Below are 21,392 nucleotides of genomic sequence, written 5' to 3'. Positions count from 1 at the left end.
GTGAAAGTGAAGTCACTCAGTCGTGTCAGACTCGTAGCAACCCCATGGAATGCAGCCCACTAGGCTCCTCCATCCATGGGATTTTCCAGGCAAGAGTACTGGAGTGGGGTGCCACTGTCTTCTCCACCCTATCAAGCTACCAACAGTATTTTTCACAGAACTAGAATAAATAATTTCACAATTTGTACGGAAATACAAAAAACCTCGAATAGCCAAAGCAATCTTGAGAAAGAAGAATGGAACTGGAGGAATCAACCTGCCTGACTTCAGACTATACTACAAAGCTACAGTCATCAAGACAATATGGTACTACCACAAACACAGACATATAGATCAATGGAACAAAATAAAAAGCCCAGAGATAAATCCATGTACCTATGGACGCCATATCTTTGACAAAGGAGGCAAAAAAATACAATGGCAAAAAGACAATTCCTTTAACAAGAGATGCTGGGAAAACTGGTCAACCACCTGTAAAAGAATGAAACTAGAACACTTTCTAACCCCATACACAAAAATAAACTCAAAATAGATTAAAGATCTAAATGTAAGACCAGAAACTATAAAACTCTTAGAGGAAAACATAGGCAGAACACTCTCTGACATAAATGACAGCAAGATCCTCTATAACTCACCTTCCACAGTAATGGAAATAAAAAGAAAAATAAACAAATGGGACCTAATTAAAGTTAAAAGCTTTTGCACAACAAAGGAAACCATAAGCAAGGTGAAAAGGCAGCCTTCAGAATGGGAGAAAACAATAGTAAATGAAACAACTGACAAAGAATTAATCTCCAAAACATACAAGCAGCTCATACAACTCAATATCAGAAAAATAAATGACCCAATCAAAAAGTGGGCCAAAGAACTAAACAGACATTTCTCCAAAGGAGACATACAGATGGCTAAGAAACACATGAAAAGATGCTCAACATCACTCATTATCAGAGAAATGCAAATCAAAATCACAATGAGGCACCATTTCATGCTGGTCAGAATGGGTGCCATGAAAAAGTCTACAAACAATAAATACTGGAGAGGGTATGGAGAAAAGGGAATCCTCTTACACTGCTAATGGGAATGCAAACTAGTACAGCCACTATAGAGTACAGTGTAGAGATTCCTTAAAAAATTCGAAATAGAACTGTCAAACAACCCAGCAAGCCCACTGCTGGGCATACACACCAAGGAAACCAGAACTGAAAGAGACACATGTACCCCCAGCATTCACTACAGCACTGCTTACAATAACTAGGACATGGAAGCAACCTAGATGTCCATCGGCAGACGAATGGATAAGGAAGCTGCGGTACATATACACAACGGAATATTACTCAGCTATAAAAAAAAAGAATGCATTTGAGTCAGTTCCAATGAGGTGGATGAAACTGGAGCCTATCATACAAAGTGAAATAAGTCAGAAAGAGAAACACCAAACAGCATATTAACACATATATATGGAATTTAGAAAGACAGTAACAATGACCCTATATGCAACACAGCAAAAGAGACACAGATGTAAAGAGCAGACTTTTGAACTCTGGGAGAAGGCAAGGGTGGGATGATTTGAGAAAACAGCATTGAAACACGTATATTACCCTATGTAACATAGGTGATCAGTGCGAGTTTGATGCATGAAGCAGGGCACTCAAAGCCAGTGCTCTGGGACAACCCAGAGGGATGGGGTGGGGAGGGAGATGGGAGAGGGGTTCAGGATGGGGGACACATGAACACTCATGGCTGATTCAGGTCGATGTATGACAAAAACCACCACAATATTGTAAAATAATCAGTCTCCAATTAAAGAAATTAACCTAAAAGAAAAAAAAAAGAGTGGATATATGTTTATGTACAGCTGATTCACTTTGCTGTACAACTGAAACCAACACAACACTGTAAATCAACTACACTCCAATACAATTGTTTAAAAATCTCTAGGACTGCCCTATGGAGAGGCACAGAACTAAGGCAGATAGAGGGGATACAGGCCACATTTCCCGAATTACACCTGAGGTTCCACCCAGGAAACACATGGGAGGAAGAACCACCCACACTGTTTAAGTGGCTGTTTTTATCCTTCTCTCCTTCCCCCACCACCTTCCTGGTCAGTATTACCAAGTTCCTACAGGTTAAGTGCATGTATGACGAGATGCACCTGTATTATCAAGCTGGTTCTCGCCACACTAGTAAGAAAATACACACCGGGGAAAGGCAATAGAGAAACCTTCAGAAGTCAGTGTGTTGTGTTCCTGAATAACATGGCCCCAAAACAGGGACCTCAGGATATCGCAGGGTTCCATGGGCAGGCCTCTGTTTTGACCTAGTCCTGCCAATTATTAGATAAGGCAGTACAAGCTGTAATCTCAAATTCAAAATCCTGGCAGTTCACTCTAATCCTTCTCCCGAGTGCCATAACTAAGACCGTGTGCAGCCAAATAAATGAATAACTGTAAAAAAATAAAATAGGTAGAGTGTTAAATACTACCAGGGGCTGAGAAGAAAAAGATAAAGTAGCAAAAAGAGGAGAGATATGAAGAAATCAAGGTAGGGGGTCTTCAGATGGGGGAGTCAGGGAAGGCCTAGTTGAACAGGGTGACTCTGGGGTAAAGACCTGCAGAAAGTAAGGATGCAGACCAGGTAGATAACTGGGTCAAAATGGTTATTTCACTCAGAGAGGACAGCAAGTGCAAAGGCCTAGGGGTGGGAGCGTGCCTGGCAGGGGCAATGACTAGCAAGGGAGGTCCACATGGACCTGTGCGTCTAGCCAGAGCAAACGAGGGACAGGAAATGAGGAGTGACAGGGGTCTTATCACGTGGGATCTTCAACTTGTACGCTGAATGAGGGAGACAGTCCTTGATATGTTTGAGCAGAGGAGTGACAGGAGCTGGTTTCCATTTTAAGGAGATCACAGGTTGTTGTGTGATCAACAGAATGAAGTGGGGCAAGGGGAAGAAGCAGGAAGCCGGCTTGGGAGGCTTCTGCCTTAATCTTAGGTGGAGATGATGCCAGCTGGTGGGACAGTAGGGGTGGTAAGAAGTGGCTGAACATGGCCCCTGTTTTGAGGGTAGACACAAGCAGATTTGCTGAATACAGAATTTTGAGGAAAAATAGAAGTCAGGAGGTCAGTTCGAGGCATGTCACATTTTGGATGTTTACTAAGCATTCAGGAGATGACAAATGGGCTACTGGATATACAAACCTGGAGGTCAGAAACAAGGCCAGGCTGGAGGTACAAATGTGGCAGTCATCTTATTATTGGTGACATCTCAAAGTGATATGGTTGGGTGAGCACACAAAGGGGAGGAGCGTAGATAGAGAAGAGCCCTGGGGAGGCAAGGAACTGCCATTTTGTATAATCCTTCGAAAAAGTTCCTTTTTTCCTTCCTCTGCAAGAATTCCAACTTTAGGGGACTTCCATGGTAATTCAGTGCTTAAGACTCCACACTTCCAATGCAGGGCGTGCACATTCAATCCCTGGTCAGGGAACTAAGACTCTACATGTTGCATGGTACAGCCAAAAAAAATGTCTTAATTCTAAAAAAAAAATTAAGAATTCCAGATATAATATGACAACCCTGTGAGAATGAATAGTTTTGCTCGTAAGCCAAGATGTGGTATAATTCCACCTCTTTCCCAAAGATGGGGCTGGGCCTTAAATGATAAACTTCATACCATGCCACTCACCTTTCAGGATAAGCTGAGACTTCTCAAAAGGCAGGGCCACCCCTGCCCGGCTGGAGCTGGCAGATGCCATGTCATTACCAGGACACTGAAAGACAAATACGGCAGCAGGTTTAGAGGACATCTAATAAGAGACTAAGAACTGAGCTCAATTTTAATATCTGAGTTTAAAGAGACAGAAGCAAGAAAATAGCAACATCCAAGCAACTGCAGCCATCAGCAGCCATGCTGCTTCTGGCCAAATGATGTCTGTCTGTCTCTCCTGCAATGACTACTGAATCTGGGTATGACTTGGATGAGCTGAGAAGGACACAGCACTGCTACATCCGAGTCTTAAGGAGGGAGAGCCTAAAATAATATCTCTAAAAATAAAGTTACAGTTCAACAATTAAAAGAAAAAAAGTAGGGGAACTAAGATCCCACATGCTGCAGGGCAACTGAGCCCACACACTACAACTACTGAGCCCACGAGCTCTAGAGTCCGTGGTGCACAAGGAAAACCTGCCTGCCACAACTCGAGAAAGCCCAGGACGTAACTAGAGAAAGCCCATGTCACAACAAAGACCCAGTGCAGCCAAAAATAAATAAATGGGCAGAAGCTTTTAATAAACATTTCTCTAAAGAAGATATGCCAGTAAGTGTGCCTATTGGACAAGGAAATGACAGCCCAGGACTCAACCTACATCTTCTGATTCCAAAGCCCCACAGTTACCTGGGCACAAGTCGACCACCCTGTGCTCACGGGCATGTGCACGTGAACCGGGCCAATGAGCACAGGAAATAATTCTTGATTGACATCAGCCACAGGCATACCCGTCGCTCCATCCTGGCTAGAAGCAGAAGTCTATCTTGCCTTCTGAATGGATCTTTTTACTCATATATAATTGCATAAACATCATCATTTGGAAAATATTGGTTCACTGAGGTCTGTAGATAGTCCAAATGTTGACATGTTTCATCATACTCTATCCAAAAAAATCCCATTTGTGAATGTCACCGCTGATCTCATCAGACAAGTTTTTGAATATTGGGAAGATTTCAAGCTCTTTGTGGTAGATGTAAGGGTTCTAAAATTTCTAATTTTCACTTAAAACTCATATTTTATCATTGGCAAAAAGTCCTGTCAGTTGTTTTCCTTTAAGTGGCAGGCTCACTTCATTCATCTTCAGGAAAATGTCTGCCAAACACCCAAATCTGTTAACATTAGGTTGTCTGTTGATTTTTTATAAAGCAAAAATGTTATTTCATGAGAAAAGCAACTATATAATTCAGCTCTCTATTCAAAGAGTCATACAAGTGCTTTTTCTCAACACAGCCATTATACTGTGGTACACAGGAAAAGGTGTTTTAGGCATATTTTCCATTTTCATCACACAGAATATTAGTCATTTACTGCTTCATCGAGCACATTTTCAAGTGAAACTGGCTTTTTCTTTCCTCTTTACTGAGTGGGTCGTGGTGAGGAGCACACTTGACAGCAGCCCGGGCTGGTCACACTGCCCTGATTTACACTACAGCACCAACATGCTCACTGACCTTTGCTTTCCCACCGTGAGTGCAGATGTGTTACAGTGGAAGAAGGCAAAGTTATCATGAGAACAGCTTTGACCCTGCAGAACCCTGAAAGTCGTGAGGGGCCACCGGGGGCCTGAGGACCACACCCAAGAACAGCTACTGTGAAAACACTGTGACCAGGGCTTCCCTGGTGGTCCACAATCAAGAAGAGCCCCTGCTCACTCTTGTGCAGCCCGTGTGCAGCAATGAAGACCCAGGACAGCCAAAAATAAACAAATATATCTTATTTAAAAAACAAAAAAAACACCCACTATGACCCAATTTCATTCCTTTTTCTGGATGAGTTAATAGTCTATTTGTAGAGACGTGGATGGACCTAGAGGCTGTCATACAGAGTGAAGTAGGGCTAAAAGAGAAAAACAAATATTGTATATTAATGCATATATATGGAATCTAGAAAAATGGTACAGATTAACCTATTTGTAAGGCAGGAATAGAGACGTGGACGTACAGAACAGATGTGCGGACATGGGGTGGGGGAGGGGATGAGCTGGGAGGCGGATTGATACACTATGTGTGAAATAGATAGCTAGCGGGAACCTGCTATACAGTACACGGAGTTCAGCTCAGTGCTTTGTGCTCACCTACACGGTGAGATCAGTTCAGTTCAGTTCAGTCACTCAGTCGTGTCTGACTCTGCAACCCAATGTACTGCACCACGCCAGGCTTCCCTGTCCATCACCAACTCCCGGAGCTCGCTCAAACTCATGTCTATTGAGTTGGTCATGTCATTCAACCATCTCATCCTCTGTCGTCCCCTTCTCCTTCTGCCCTCAATTTTTCCCAGCATCAAGGTCTTTTCTAATGAGTCAGTTCTTTGCATCAGATGGCTAAAGTATTGGGATGGAGGGGGTCTAAGAGGGAGAGGATATATGTATACATAAAGCTGGTTCACTTCATTGTGCAGCAGAAACTAATACAACACTGTAAAGCAATTATACCCCAATTTTAAAAAAGAACACTATGAAATTCCTATTCCATTCAACATCATTTGTACCTCCTTTCATTCTATTTGTATCTGATCTCTCCTCTTAACTCCCTCTTCTGAAGAGCTGTTTAGCCTTAAAATGTGCTTATGAATGCACCATATTATTCTAAGAATGGAAGTCTTTTGTATGAGAATTAAATGTAGCTACAGCTAAGTCACATTGACTTTGACATTTTCCACAGATGAATTCTATGCTTCAAGATTTTAGCAAAAACAAAACAAAACCATTTGTCTTCTTTATGAGATATAACCAGTCCAAAAAACATTTTAAGGGGCCAGTTGTTTTTCTAGACTAGTCTGTAACAGGCATTTTTACTTTGATCTTAAATGCAAAGCAGCAGTGGAAACTTCTGGAATGTTACGGGTAACATATAGGAATACAATACGGCAACTATTCTTGTCAAGACTTCTGGAGACCAGACATCAATGGTTCTAAACCCAATAGTGAATTCTCAGTCCTTGTCTTAGATGACCTATTGGCAGCTTCAGACACAATGGATGATTGACTCTTTCTTCCTTGAAATGCTTTCTCCTCTGGTCTCTTCCAGGACACCACACCTGCTTGATTCTCTTCCTGCCTCTCAGGCTGCTTTTTCTCAGCCTCCTTCATTGGCTTCTTCTCAGCTGCTGAACCTTCAACCACCCGTGTGTCCCATAGCTTAGCCCTTGCACGTCTCCCCTTGGGTTATCTCAGCACATCTCATGGTTTCAGCTACCATCTCTCTGTGGACAATCCCAAACAGGTGTGTCCAGTACGAACCTCACTCTTGAACCTCAGGTCCTCTTGTCCATTGACAAAATTGAGCTTCCAACTTTTGCCCTCAATCCTGTTCTGTGTCTCAGTTAATGACAACTCCTTCCATCCATACTTCTGGAAGCAATGAAAATTAGATGGTATCTGGCAACCTCTGAATGAGTTAAAGATGCATCCTGAATATTCACTGGAAGGACTGATGCTGAAGGTGAAGCTCCAATACTTTGGCCTCCTGATGCGAAGAGCCAGTTTATTAGAAAAGATCCTGATGCTGGGAAAGATTGAAGGCAGGAGGAGAAGGGGACGACAGAGGATGAGATGGTTGGATGGCATCACCGACTCGATGGCCATGAGTTTGAGCAAGCTCTGGGAGATGGTAAAGGACAGGGAAGCCAGGCGTGCTGCAGTCCACGGGGTCGCAGAGTCGGATACAACTGTGAGACTGAACAACAACAATAACTGTACCTCCCAGGATTCCACCCGTAGGTATCTGCCGGGGGAAAATCTTCCAACCAGTGCAGAAGAAACCATGTTTAAAATGTTCAACAGGGCAATGTTCATAACAGCAAGCATTTGTAATAACCCAAATGCCCAACAGTGAGAGGAAATTGTGAAATAGTTATAAAATGTGAAATAGTTATAAATTGTGAAATAGTTACAAAATGCAATGCTACACATTTCTTGAATGTAGGAATTCAGCCTAGACACCAATGGCATACCAATAGGACAATGCCATTGGTATGCATTTGAACCTACACAAAACAAGTGCGTCTACTGTTGTGGACACACATAAGGGAATAAAAGTACAGAAGCATGAATGCGAAGGAACCACTGAGGATGGCAGTTACCTCCAGGGGAGCAGAGGAGGGGGCAGGGCCACTGACGAGAACAGAGAGAGACCAAGGGAATTCCAACTGTATCTGCCACATTTCATTCTTTAAAGGAAAAAATATTGAAGCAAATATGGCAAAATGTTAATATTCATTAAATCCAGATGGTGGCTTTTATGACTGTTATCTTATTCTCTGAACCACATCATATGTTTGATCTTTTTTCATAATTTAACAGTAATTTTAAAAGAGAAAAAAAAAGATATCTTGAGTAATGAAGGAAAGATTAATGATTGTAAATTGAGCCTCAGGGCTTTCAGTAACAGAGGTTCAAGCACTAAAAGTTGGAAATCCATTATTTGTAGACTTTAAAAAAAAAGAATAATTTAAAAATCTTTACATCTACTGGGACTTGTTTTCTCCTAAAGCAACTCGACTGAGTGTAGTTTTTAAACTAGCTTGTTCTCCCTGAGCTTTAGCTGTTTTTAGCCTTTGGACGGAACTCGAGAGAATTCTGGAGGATGAAACTCAAAGCCCCCACATGTTCTGTTAAATGGGAGGAAGACCAAACCTCTTGATCTATACTCCATGGCCTGAAAACAAAATCAATCAGATAAATTCCAAAGGCAGCTGAGAACAAAACCAACAGGAAAAGCAGTAGAAACAGATAAAACTACCATGTTTTCTTTCTCTAACATCTTTCATAATTACAGTCACTGTTTACTCACAAAAACTCATGTTATTTATGCAGGGCTTTGTCTGTCTCTCCAAATCCATTATCAAGATATACCACCCTGACACTACAAGGTAGGTCTTGAATTGAACTTTTCCAATCCATGTATAAATACAAATAACCATCACTATCGAAAGAAGTCAGATCCTACCCCAAAGTACCTATGATTTCTGTCTCAGAGCCCCATGTTGGACCTGGTTCCAATGGGCATGAGATCTAAACTCCTAACACCCACTTTAGGAAGTTTATGAAACCTGAGATCCAGATTTTACACTTCGCCTGTCTAAGCAACACAACTAAATGACTCTTTACATGCTCAAGTAAATTTTTCCCCTGCTAAAAGTGATGAAAGTATTTGTATTCAAGTCATTCCCAAGAAAACTGAGTTAGCATAAATGTGGGACAGGCAGAGGGAGGAGGGAGAACATGCTAAAATACCACTAAAAGCTATAGACGCACAAAGAATTTCATTATTCAAGGGAGTGATGGATTTATTGGGAGGAAAAGAGGGGAGTTGGAACTAAGTGTGGCAGAGCTACCCACATTCCCTTAAAAAATAAAAAACACTGTCTTCTGAACTTCACCTCTATATAGATCTCAACAAGCACTTTCTAAAATAAAATATAAAATAACAGTAGGAAATATAAAAGTATATCATACATAAAGAAAAGTGTTATTTCATAAAAACTGTCTTTAGGGACCTCCCTTGGAGTCCAATGGCTTAGACTCCACATTCCCAAGGCAGGCAGGTAGGCCTGGGTCCAAAGCCTGGTCAGGGAACTAGACCCCACATGCTGCAACTAAAGATCCTGAGTGCTGCAACTAAGATTAGACATAGCCAAATGAATGAATAATTAACTAATTAATTAAACACTTGTGAAGGTCACAGCCCAGGGACAGAGACCCATTAAGAGACTCAGATTTAAGGAATTCCCTGGTAGTCCAGTGGTTAGGACTCTGCGCTCTCACTGCCGAGGGCCCAGGTCAGGGAAGTAAAATCCCATAAGTCACGTAGCCCAACACCAACAAAAAAATGAGATTCAACCATAAAATTATAAAATGCTTTCCCTCCCCCACATTCTGCCACTATATCAAGGGTCCAAAATAGTAATAACAACAGTGGATTACAGTTGAAAGAGCTAAAAGGTATACACTCTACTTAAGAAAAAGTTCTTAGGAGGACCAGAGACACAAGGGAAACAAAAACAAGGATACCTAGCATAATATGAACTGCTGCTGTTGCTGCTGCTGCTGCTGCTAAGTCAATTCAGTCGTGTCCGACTCTGTGTGACCCCATAGACGGCAGCCCACCAGGCTCCTCTGTCCCTGGGATTCTCCAGGCAAGAACACTGGAGTGGGTTGCCATTTCCTTCTCCAATGCATGAAAGTGAAAAGTGAAAGTGAAGTCGCTCAGTCATGTCTGACTCATAGCGACCCCATGGACTACAGCCTACCAGGCTCCTCCATCCATGGGATTTTCCAGGCAAGAGTACTGGAGTGGGCTGCCACTGCCTTCTCTGAATATGAGCTTCAGGTACCTTCAATTACTTCAGTCATTAAATACAAGCCAACTCCAAGCCAGATTACACAGAATGCCCAACTAGATAAAAGCCTGTTCACTCACCTCAGGTCTTATTAGTTAATACATCATGCCTGGCTTTCAACTAGAAATTATAAGCTATACTAAAAGGCAAGAAAAAATAGTGTGAAGAGACAAAGCAAGCATCAGAATTAGACTCAGATATGACATAGATTTTCAAATGATCAGACAGGGAATTTAGAATAAGTATCATTAATATCTAAAGAGCTCTAATGGAAAAAGCTGACAGCATTTAAAAACAGAGGGGTAATAGTAAGCAGAGACATGGAAACTCTAAGAAAGAATACAAAGAAAATGCAGAACACAGTAACAGAAATGAAGGCCTTGACAGGCCCATGAGTAGCCTGGACGTGGCTGAGGAAAGAATCAGTAAGCTTGGAAATAAATTAACAGAAACATTCCAAACTAAAATGCAAAGAAAAAAAAACAGAATTAGTGAAAAAAGAAAAAACAGAAACTTCCAAGAATTGTGGGACAATTTTAAAGGGTATAAAATACACATAACTAAAATACCAGAAGAAGAGAGAACAGAGCAAAAGAAATATCTGAAGTAACATGGCCAATAATTTCCTAAATTTAATGACATACACCAAACCACAAAACCAGGAAGCTCATAAGTATCAAAAATACCAAAGTCAATTTGGCCTTTTAATATAAAAATCAAAAAATAAACTTAAAAAACAAGAAAGAAGAGAATGCAATGGGATATTTACAATGTTAAAAGGAAAAACCCACCAACCTAGAATTTTCCATCCAACGAAGTTACCATTCAAAGTGAAGGAGAAAAAATGATATTCTCAAACAACAACCTGCTCTGCAAAAACTACTGAAAAGAAGTTCCTTAGAAAGAAAGAAAACTAAACAGGTCAGAGACTGACACGCACACACAGGAAAGAGCATGCAGGCGCACGCGTGAATGCCCAGTCATGTCTGACTCTTTGCAACCCCAGGGACTGTAGCCAGCCGAGTTCCTCTGTCCATGGGATTTTCCTGGCAAGAATACTGGAGTGGGCTGCCATTTCTTCCTCCAGGGGATCTTCCTGACCCAAGATCAAACCAAGTCTCCTGTGTCATCTGCACTGCAGACAGAGTCTTTACCACTAAGCTACCAGGAAAGAGCATGAGGGAAGGAATAAATGAAGCTCCACCGGCTGGCTTCTTCATACAGTAAAAGACGGGCACCAAGGGAAATGGCGTGTGGGGGGAGGCGACGTCAAATAGGAAACAAACAAGAGAACCAGAGAAGGGACAAGCGGTATTGGGAAAACAAAGCATTGAAGGAACACAGGGATTTGGTGGTGGGAGCTGGAAGTAAAATTTTAAAGGTTGCAGACAAGGCAAGTCTCATTTAGAAGGGGGGGTTTTCCGACTTCCCTGGTGGCTCAGACGGTAAAGCGTCTGTCTACTATGCAGGAGACCTGGGTTCGATCCCTGGGTTGGGAAGATCCCCTGGAGAAGGAAATGGCAACCCACTCCAGGACTATTGCCTGGAAAATCCCATGGACAGAGGAGCCTGGTAGGCTACAGTTCATGGGGTCACAAAGAGTCGGACACAACTGAGCGACTTCACTTCACTTTCACTTTTCCTTCCGAGCAAAGATCTGAAGAAGGGAACTGAGGGCATCTGCCTTAGAACATGCCAAGCAGATAGGGGCTTCCCTAGCGGTCCAGTGGGTAAGAAACCACCTTGTCATGCAGGGATCTCCCATGCCATGGAGCAACTAAGCCAGAGCATCGCAACTACTGAGCCCGAACACCACAACTAGAGAGTCTGTGCGCAGCAACACAAGAGCCTGCTGATGCAACTAAGACCCAAAGCAACCAAATAAACCACATTCCAGGCAGATAAAAGGGCAAGAACAAAAGCTCTTGAAATTGAAAGCTCTTGAGATTGTCTTTAGAGTGTAAGGAACCAAAGGGGGCCAGTGCTGCTGGAGGGCAGAGAAAGAGGAGGATGACAGTGGTAAGAGATGTGACTGGAGAATTTCCTGGCAATCCAGAGGTTAGGACTCTGCACTTTCACTGCTGGGGGCATGGATTCAATTCCTGGTGGGGGAACTAAGATCTCACAGGCCTCGGGGCAACTATTGAGCTCATGCTCCACAGCAACAGAAGACCAAGTGCCACACCGAAGACCCAGAGAAATTAAAATAGAAAAACAATCCTTGACTTGACCTGGACAGAATATAGAGGTGAAAATGCATGGCTGACTCTTTGTTTTTGTTGAAATATAGTTCAGGTACCATAAGTTCACCCTTTTAAAGCATACAATTTGGTGAGCTTTAGTATATTCAGAGAGTTGTACAACCATCACCACTATTGAATTCTGGAACATTTCCATCACCCCAAAAGAAACCAATAGTCACTTCTCACTCATCTTTGCTTCCCTGTCCCTAACCACTAACCTCTTCTGTCTCTTTGGATCTGCCTATTCTGGATATTTCAAATAAATGAAATCAAACAATATGTAGTCTTTTGCACCTGGTTTCTTTCATTAGCATAATGTTTTCAAGGTTCCCCACACTGTAGCAGGTATCAATATTTCATTTCTTTTTCTAGCTGAGTAACATTCCATTTGTAAGAACAGACCGCATTTTGTTTACCCATTCATCAGCCAATGGACAACTCAATGTTTGTGTTATTAGGATGGGTTCATTCTTATGTTGTTGCAGTTGGCTGGGCTACATGACTTGCAGGATCTCACTTCCCTGACCAGGGACTGAACGTGGACACTACCACAGTGAAAGTGCCAGTCCCTACCACTGGAATTCCCAGGATAGGTTGATTCTTTAAGCATGGGTTCATAAAGAGTTGGATACAGTTGAGTGACTGACACTTCTCAGTTAGCAGTGGCAGATTTTGGTATCTGCAGGGGTCATGGCAGGGGACTATAACTGTCAAGGGCACCTTCAGCAAGAGGACATCTGGCCTTCTGACTGTACCTCTTCCAAACCCCTTTGATTCAACCCAACCAGTCCTGAGCCAGGGTCAGTCTTTCAACACATGCTCACAGACCCCTGGTGAGCCCCAGGTCTGTGCCAGGCCCTGGAAATACAGAATGCCATGAGGCCCCTGCCCTTTGGGACTCAGATATCTTGATCTAAGAGACCCCCATTAAATAAATCCTCAGAGAGCTTTTGGCAGGAGAAAGCAACCACACATCAGATTTAGCAAGTGACACTGTCTGAAGTACTTGATTCTTCTTATCACTCAACTTCAGCAAGAATCTTTCAGACCAGTAAGTAAATCTTTTGGAAACAGACTACTTCATCAGTCACTAGCGATCAAGTGGCACTCGACAAGTTACTTCTCATCTTCTCTAAATTTCAGTTTCCTAGTCTGTGACATGAACCTAATGATAGCATTTAATACTTACCTTGTAAGATGATCATAGGGAATAAACGAGTTCAGGTAAAGCAGCCAGCAAATAATACTAAGGGCTCTTTAAGGATTACTACAAGCTAAACGTGTTCTTGATGTTGAAATTCCAGCTCTGAGATTCCTGAAATTCTTGACCCAGGTTTGACTCAAGGAAACACTGATCTTGAGACAGAAAAACTTGCACAGCAGACGAGGTAGGGAAGAGCAAAGACAACTCACCAGCACTAAGATTTTTAGTTTAAAAATAGGTAGAAGGGGTTCCCTGGTGCCTCAGTGGTAAAGAATCCACCTGCCAGTACTGGAAACACGGGTTTGATCCCTTGTCTAGGAAGATGCCGCATGCCACAGAGCAACGAAGCCCTTGCACCACAACTAACTAGAGTCTGTGCTCCAGAGCCTGCAAGCTGAAGCTCCTGAAGCTACACACTCTAGAGTGCATGCCCCACCAGAGCAGGCACCTTAGTAAGAAGTCCATGCTCGCAACAACGAGCAAGTAGCCCCCACGCACTGCAACTGAAGAAAAGCCTGTGCAGCACCAAAGACCCAGCACAGCCCTAAATAAATAAATGAATGTGTTTTTAATAACAGGCAGAAACAGGCAGAGCTTCTTATTCATAAGTGCAGATCCATTCTGTATCCACTTCTTGAAAGATGTGGATAAGACAGGTCTATTCAGAAGATTTCTCCTTTCCTCCACCCTCTCTTGCTTTTCCAACACTAATGCTTCTTTCTTGGCCTCTTTCCTCTGTCCAGCACTGAGTTCCCTTCCATCCTCCAAAGGCCCATCTTGAAAAGCAATCAAATGGAACTGAACTTGGCCAAAGGCCATTCGTACAAAGACCAAGCAGATAAAAAGAGAGGGAGGGACAGGGAGGTCATAGCATTGGAAGCACAGTGGAATTGTAAGTTAGTAATAAAAGACACAGGGATGTTCCCTGGTGGCCTAGTGGTTAGGATTCTGGGTGTTCACTGCTGTGACTCAGGTTCAAACCCTGGCTGGGGAACTGCAAGCAGCACAGCTGGCCAAAATAAAACAGACAGAGGAGACTGGAAAGCAGTTCCAAGGACAAAACGGGAAGCAAAAGGCATGGGTGACACAGAAAGAGGACCTGCCCTAGGTCAGGGCTGCCAAGTCTTGATATCTGGTATTTTCCTGGAAGGAGTGATTAACATGGGGACTGAAAGCACTGAATGTTTGTTTTCAAGCTGCTGGGGGAGAAGCAGGAACAGGGGACTGCAACCTTCTCAAAAAGATTCAGTTGATTCTTTTTAAGAGAAACAAGATTTTCCCTTTTGTCCCTACCTCTCAGAAATTCAAGAGTCTAAAATTGTCTGAAGTGACCCAAAGTCAATCAAAAGCAGTTCACTGACTTGATTCCAGTGGAAGCTGACATTCATGCATCCACTACCATAGGTCCTGCTGACAGAAGCATCAGACCTGGGTTCAGAAGACCAAGATTCAAACGCCAGCCCATCCATGTCTTAAGTTACACCACCTCATGCATGGATCACTTCACCACAGAGAGATTCTGTTTGTTTTAAATCTATAAAACAGCAGGATGCCTGGCAACAACATTCATTCAATACCTCTTAGGTAGAACCAACATTTCCAACAGTAAAAAGCCATTACCCGTCCTTGCCGGCTGTCTGTCTCTTTCCCTTCTTTCTTGGAGGTCTCTAAATTGGTTGCCAACCCAGACAGACCAACTAATTCCAAAAACTGGAACTCAAATTGATTTTCGGAGGCACTACAGAGACACGCGCTTGGAAGAGTCACCTTCTTAGAAAGAAAAGAAACCCATTAGTTTGTGGTTTTTCAAAAGGGTCTTTAGATGAAAAGTGAAAAGGAGAGAAAACCAAGATCCCCAAGACACACTGAAATGCTTAAAATACCTGCTAGTATAAACCAAGATTTTTGTTTCAAAATTTAAGTTCTAGCACTCCTCTTGGCTATGTATTCACATTACGCCATAAGTGACCTTGCCCAGTCTCTTCACCTGCTCATGCTAACCACTTCTACAGGTACATCCCCAGCCCAGCCTGACTCCAGACTTCCCTACTGAACGGTCCATGACGCCATCACTGGGCATTTTACAATCAGAGTCAACAAAATTGAGCCCCAGCCTTGTTCCTCCTACAGTCTTCCTGTTTCAGTCAGTTCAATTCAGTTCAGTCGCTCAGTCGTGTCCAACTCTTTGTGATCCCATGAATCGCAGCACGCCAGGCCTCCCTGTCCGTCACCAACTCCCAGAGTTCATCCAAACTCATGTCCAGTGAGTTGGTGATGCCATCCAGCCATCTCATCCTGTCGTCCCCTTCTCCTCCTGCCCCCAATCCCTCCAAGCATCAGAGTCTTTTCCAGTGAGTCAACTCTTCGCATGAGGTGGCCAAAGTATTGGAGTTTCAGCTTCAGCATCAGTCCTTCCAATGAACACCCAGAACTGATCTCCTTCAGAATGGACTGGTTGGATCTCCTTGCAGTCCAAGGGACTCTCAAGAGTCTTCTCCAACACCACAGTTCAAAAGCATCAATTCAAAGCTTTCTTCACAATCCAACTTTCACATCCATACACGACTACTGGAAAAACCATAGCCTTGACTAGACGGACCTTTGTTGGCAAAGTAACGTCTCCGCTTTTGAATATGCTGTCTAGGTTGGTCATAACTTTCCTTGCAAGGAGTAAGTGTCTTTCAATTTCATGGCTGCAATCACCATCTGCAGTGATTTTGGAGCCCAAAAAATAAAGTCTGACACTGTTTCCACTGTTTCCCCATCTATTTCCCATGAAGTGATGGGACCAGATGCCATGATCTTCGTTTTCTGAATGTTGAGCTTTAAGCCAACTTTTTCACTCTCCTCTTTCACTTTCATCAAGAGGCTTTTTAGTTCCTCTTCACTTTCTGCCATAAGGGTGGTGTCATCTGCATACCTGAGGTTATTGGTATTTCTCCCAGCAATCTTGATTCCAGCTTGTGCTTCTTCCAGCCCAGCGTTTCTCATGACGTACTCTGCATATAAGTTAAATAAGCAGGGTGACAATATACAGCCTTAACGTACTCCTTTTCCTATTTGGAACCAATCTATTGTTCCATGTCCAGTTCTAACTGTTGCTTCCTGACCTGCATACAGGTTTCTCAAGAGGCAGGTCAGGTGGTCTGAAACTTCCTGTTTCAGTTAGTGGCAATTCCATTCTTCCAGGTGTTCACACCACAGATTGCGCTGCCGTAACTCCTTTCTTCCTTTCACGTCCCCTCCACACCCCCTGTTGGCGTATTTCAAAATAAACCCACGCCAAACTGCTGAGGGCCACCTCTATCACTGCCACCCACCCATTCTTCACTTGGACCAAGGCAGGACCCTCTAAACTTGTCTCCTTGCTTCTACCTCACTCCTGTTTGCTTTTTCCACAAGGCACCCAGAGTGAGTCTGTTAAAAGACAGGATGAAATGTGTCCAATCCACTGCACAAAATCCTCCAATGGCCCCAACTCACTCTGAGTGAAAACGAACATCCTCACAGTGGTCTGCAAGGTCCCCACAACCTGCCCATCTCTCCCTTTACCCTCAATGCCTCTCTGACCTCATCCTCTTCATTCCTCCCCTTCACCCACCTACTCTAATCACACTGGTCTCCTGGCAAGTCCACCAACCTGCCAGGGGTGGTCCATCCTTTGGGCTTTCGAGCTTGCTCTTCCCTCTGTCTGGACCACTGTGTCCCCATTTAGCCACCCGGCTCCTCTCACCTCCTTCAGATATTCACTCAACTGTTACCTTCTCAGGAAGACTTCCTAAGCACTCTCTTCAAAATTGCAATGCCAAGACTTCCCTGGTGGTCCAGTGGCTAAGCCTCTGAGCTCCCAATGCAGCGGGCCCAGGTTCAATCCCTGGCCAGGGAACTAGATCCCATGCATCCCAACTGAGAGTTCAAATACCACAACTAAAGATCCCATGGGCTGCAACTAAAGATCCCGAGTGCCACAACTAAGACCTGGTACAGCTAATATTTATTACTTTATTAATAAATAAAATTTTAATGCCAGGCAACACTCCACATTCTGCCTGCCTCCTTTATTACAACATAGTGTGCATTTACTTGGTTAATTTGTTCATGTGCCTTTCACCACTAAAATGAAAGATCCACAAAGGCAGGGGTTTTTGCCTTCATTGTGTAACATAGTCCTGGTGCTCAGAATAGCACTGTGCACTATAATTTTTAATTTTTCAGGAAGCATTTTAAAAATAAAGACAGAGGAAATTTCAATCCTATTGTATTTAACCCAATAAACTTTAAATACCATCATTTGTAGCACATATTCATATTATATTTACATCATGTATTATAATATTTTAAGAAGTGAATTAAATATTTTGCCTTTTTTCTTCATACTAAGACTCCAAAAATCTAGTCTGTATTTTATATTCATAACCTAATTCCAGGGCTCAACACTGCAGAGTGACCACCATACTGGACAATGTGACTCTAAAACAATGCCTGGCACAGAGTGGGCACTTATAAATGTTCACTGAATGAAAAAATGTTTTCCCAGGAAGAGGCAGCTATGGTATAGCACAGGATTTTCTAAACTTCAGTTACACTCCACGTTCACAATTTTTGCTATAACCTGTACTAGCTTTCCCTTAAAATGTCATCCTTTATGCAGTTGAAAAAAATATTTTAAAATAAAACTTTATGTTGCTTCTATAAATGGAAAAGAATGTCCTCAAGGATAAAATGCCTGGGCCTGAGTCCCTACTCAGTCACTCACTACTTCCAGATTCTAAAGCAAGGACTTCACTAAGCCTGTTTCTTCTTCTGCAGAAAATGGACAATTCCAACCTTCACAGGATCACGGTAAAGATTAAATGAGATGCTGTCATAAATTCTTTGCAACTGGGAAAGTAGTCATTAAATGAAGGAGACTGAGAAGCCAACTCAAGCCTTATCTCATGCCCATCGTTTTCACATGTACCAATAACAGAACATGGCAAGCACATCTGACAAGAGAAGACCAAGGACTCAGGTTCAAATCTTGTCCTCCACTTACAGGTCTGTGACCTTTAGAAACTCAGTTATTTACCAAACACTTACCAAGTGCCCACAACGTGCCAGAAACTAGGTTAGTAGTTAAATAAGTCAAATAAGATATGAACTCTACCCCTGAGGAATTTGCAGTCTAGCAGGGAGAAAGAGATCAATAGATAAGAAAAAGCAAAAAACTGTCAAAAAAAAAAATCAAGTCATCTCTCTCAGGTCTGTTTAGTCATTGTGAGATGGGAATAACACCTTCCCAACCTAACTCACAGGGCTGCCACAAAAATCAATTTTTAAATATTTGTCAAGTACTCCAAAAACTTGAACTCATTATTCATTACAAAAGTATTTTTTTTCCTACTTGTAATCCAAAACGACTCTGGCTCCTTTTAATGTCCAGTTTACACATTCACTCCAATAATACATCTGTGAAATTCATTCCACCTTTGCAAATGTTAGTAAATACGAAGAAAAAGAGGACGAACAGCTTTAGCACAGGTGTTTATTTTCAAAATCATGATCCAGGTCACAGTTCAGTCTTGCTACCTAGTTACAGTCCGTGGAGATGAGCAGTCACATGGTAAAGCAAACTGAATAATTTAAACTGAAGAAAGAGGAAAACTCATAAAGTAGTGTAGGCAGACACTGTCCAAGGTTACAGCAGTATCTATATTGGCGAGGGCATGCTGGGACTAGGTCCTGCTCAACACTGGAGGTTAAAAGCTATTTTAAGGCCAGAGCAAAATGCCCACACTCTGTTTTTAAGTCTAGAAGTTGATCTGATCTGAGCAAACCTCTAAGATAAATGATCTGAAGGACTAGGTTCCCAAGAAGTGGAAACTCTACCCAAGCAGGACTGAGTGTGACCAAAGCAAGATGGTCAAGATTCTGTGATCCCTCCTGAAGTTTAAAACACTGAATGGGAACAAAATCAAAGTCTGGAGTACCAATCATTTCCAAAGAGGAAGAAAGGAAAAGACTCTCAGGTGAGGCTCACGCTGCATCTTCTTGCTAGCTAATTTCTCCTTTTTTCCCCACCACGTCACTCGCCCATTCTCAGGCGACCCACTGCAACTCAATCCCCCAAGTCGCCCCTTCCCCCTGCCCCGCTTCCTCCACAAAGGTCAGTCCTCTTCATGCCTGGCACCTATGATGCTTTCCCTTTCCAGGACGACTTGCTGGCCGCCGCACTCAGGACGGCCTTCGCGCCCACCTCGGAGCAGCCCCCGCGCACGGCCAGCGGCGCGCCCACCCCGCTCGGGCGGGAGTCGGGACACCCCTCCTCGGAGGCCGGAACCGCCGCGCCAGGCCCCTCCCACAGGAAGCCGCCGCCCCCCGGCGCCGGGGCCGCGCCTCCCCCGGCCCACCCCGCGCCGCCCGCCGCCCCCGGACTTCTCCGCGCCCCCACCCGCCCGCTGCGTCCCCAGTGCCCGCGCTGGCTACCTGCAGCGGCCACAGAAGCGGCGCCCAACTCCTCTCCCACTTCCGCTTTCCACAGACCGCACTCGGGCCAGGTCACGTGACCACGCGCGGTCAGCTGACCCGGAAGAGGCTGGCCGGGCCTCAGGTGTGGGCAACCTAGGCCAGGCCTGAGACCCTCTGGCCCGAAGGCCTTCTTGTCCTTTGTATGTTTAAAAAGTGGGAGGATTTTCCACTTGCTAGATGGTCTCCCAGCAAACAAATTGAAGTCTCGCAGAGTGCCAGGCGCTTCGTTTACTCCTCCCATCAACGCTGAGGGCGGGTCTATCTTAGCCCCATTTTACAGGTGAGAGGAGGCGTTCAGTCTGTTAAGTCAGCAGATATTTATTGAACTCCTTAGGGTTAACAGACAAGATAAAATACAGAACACCGACTTAAATTGTAATTTTAAACAGCCATTAATACGGAAATGTGCCCCAAAATATTGTCTGGTACAGTACATATTTATAGTTTAAAAAAACTAGTTGATACTCATGTAATCGGCATCCTATGTTTTAATTTGCTATATCTGACAACCTAAGCCTACTATGTGCCAGGCACGTTTCTAGGCTCTAGAAACTCAAAAGTAGCTTTTGTGGAGCATCTGTTCTTGTGACATAAAACAAAGGTAGAAAAGCACTGGAACCTTTGCTGTTGTCCATAAGATGCCCCAGCACAGCAAACTAGACCCATTTCGATAATATATAGATTAGATAGAACTTTATGAATTGGAGAATAAAATATTTTAAGTCAGTATTCTTTACCGATGGTCAAGAATTTCAGCTTTGACAAGTTGAATAAAGGCTCAATTTTTCACTTTCAATCAGCATTAACTAAAATGAGTATGAATCAACTAATTAGCCTTAAGCACTGTGAACTAATTAGTCTTATTTTTAGGTCTTCCAGGTGGGAGGGATCAGATATGCATACAAATTAAACTGGTTGAGCATTTAGTCTCTACTTTTCCCATCCCAAATCCATCCAGGAGATGGCCTTTAAAGGAGCTACAGTCCTCTGTTAACACCTTAATTCTTACAGTAATCCCATCTATAAAACTATTAAAATTTCCCTAGTAACAGTCTTTAGATGGGAGCGGTACTAATTCTATTCTAGGGGAAGGCCTCTTTGATTTGGTGGCATTTGAGTAGGTGTTCACCAAAGGAAAAAAAGGGATTAGCCAAGGCAGTCTCTCACTGTGAGTTAAAGGAGTAAAAGCTTGATATATATCCTGAATAATGGCAGCCCACTTCGGAACTCTTGCCTGGAAAAATCCCATGGATGGAGGAGCCTCGTAGGCTACAGTCCATGGGGTCACAAAGAGTCCAACACGACTGAAAGACTTTTCTTGCGCTTCACTTT

The 21,392-nt window shown here is 43.2% G+C and overlaps 1 protein-coding gene across 1 annotated transcript in view; it reads right to left on the bottom strand.

Annotated features, from left to right (window-relative positions):
• WWP2 (WW domain containing E3 ubiquitin protein ligase 2) overlaps positions 1-20,121 on the bottom strand; it is a 143,589-nt gene extending 123,468 nt beyond the window's left edge. Inside the window, exons 1-2 of the mRNA XM_018062219.1 lie at positions 20,019-20,121; positions 3,686-3,770 (exon numbers count right to left, since the gene is read on the bottom strand). Of these exons, the coding sequence (XP_017917708.1) occupies positions 3,686-3,755 (70 nt within the window). The 5' untranslated portion in view covers positions 3,756-3,770; positions 20,019-20,121. The remainder of the gene's footprint in view (positions 1-3,685; positions 3,771-20,018) is intronic.

The sequence above is a fragment of the Capra hircus genome, chromosome 18 (genome assembly GCF_001704415.2).
Source record: "Capra hircus breed San Clemente chromosome 18, ASM170441v1, whole genome shotgun sequence".
In the NCBI taxonomy this organism is placed as follows: domain Eukaryota; kingdom Metazoa; phylum Chordata; class Mammalia; order Artiodactyla; family Bovidae; genus Capra; species Capra hircus.
The sequence above is the reverse complement of the archived record's forward strand: the minus strand, read 5'-3'. Positions and strand labels throughout refer to the sequence as shown.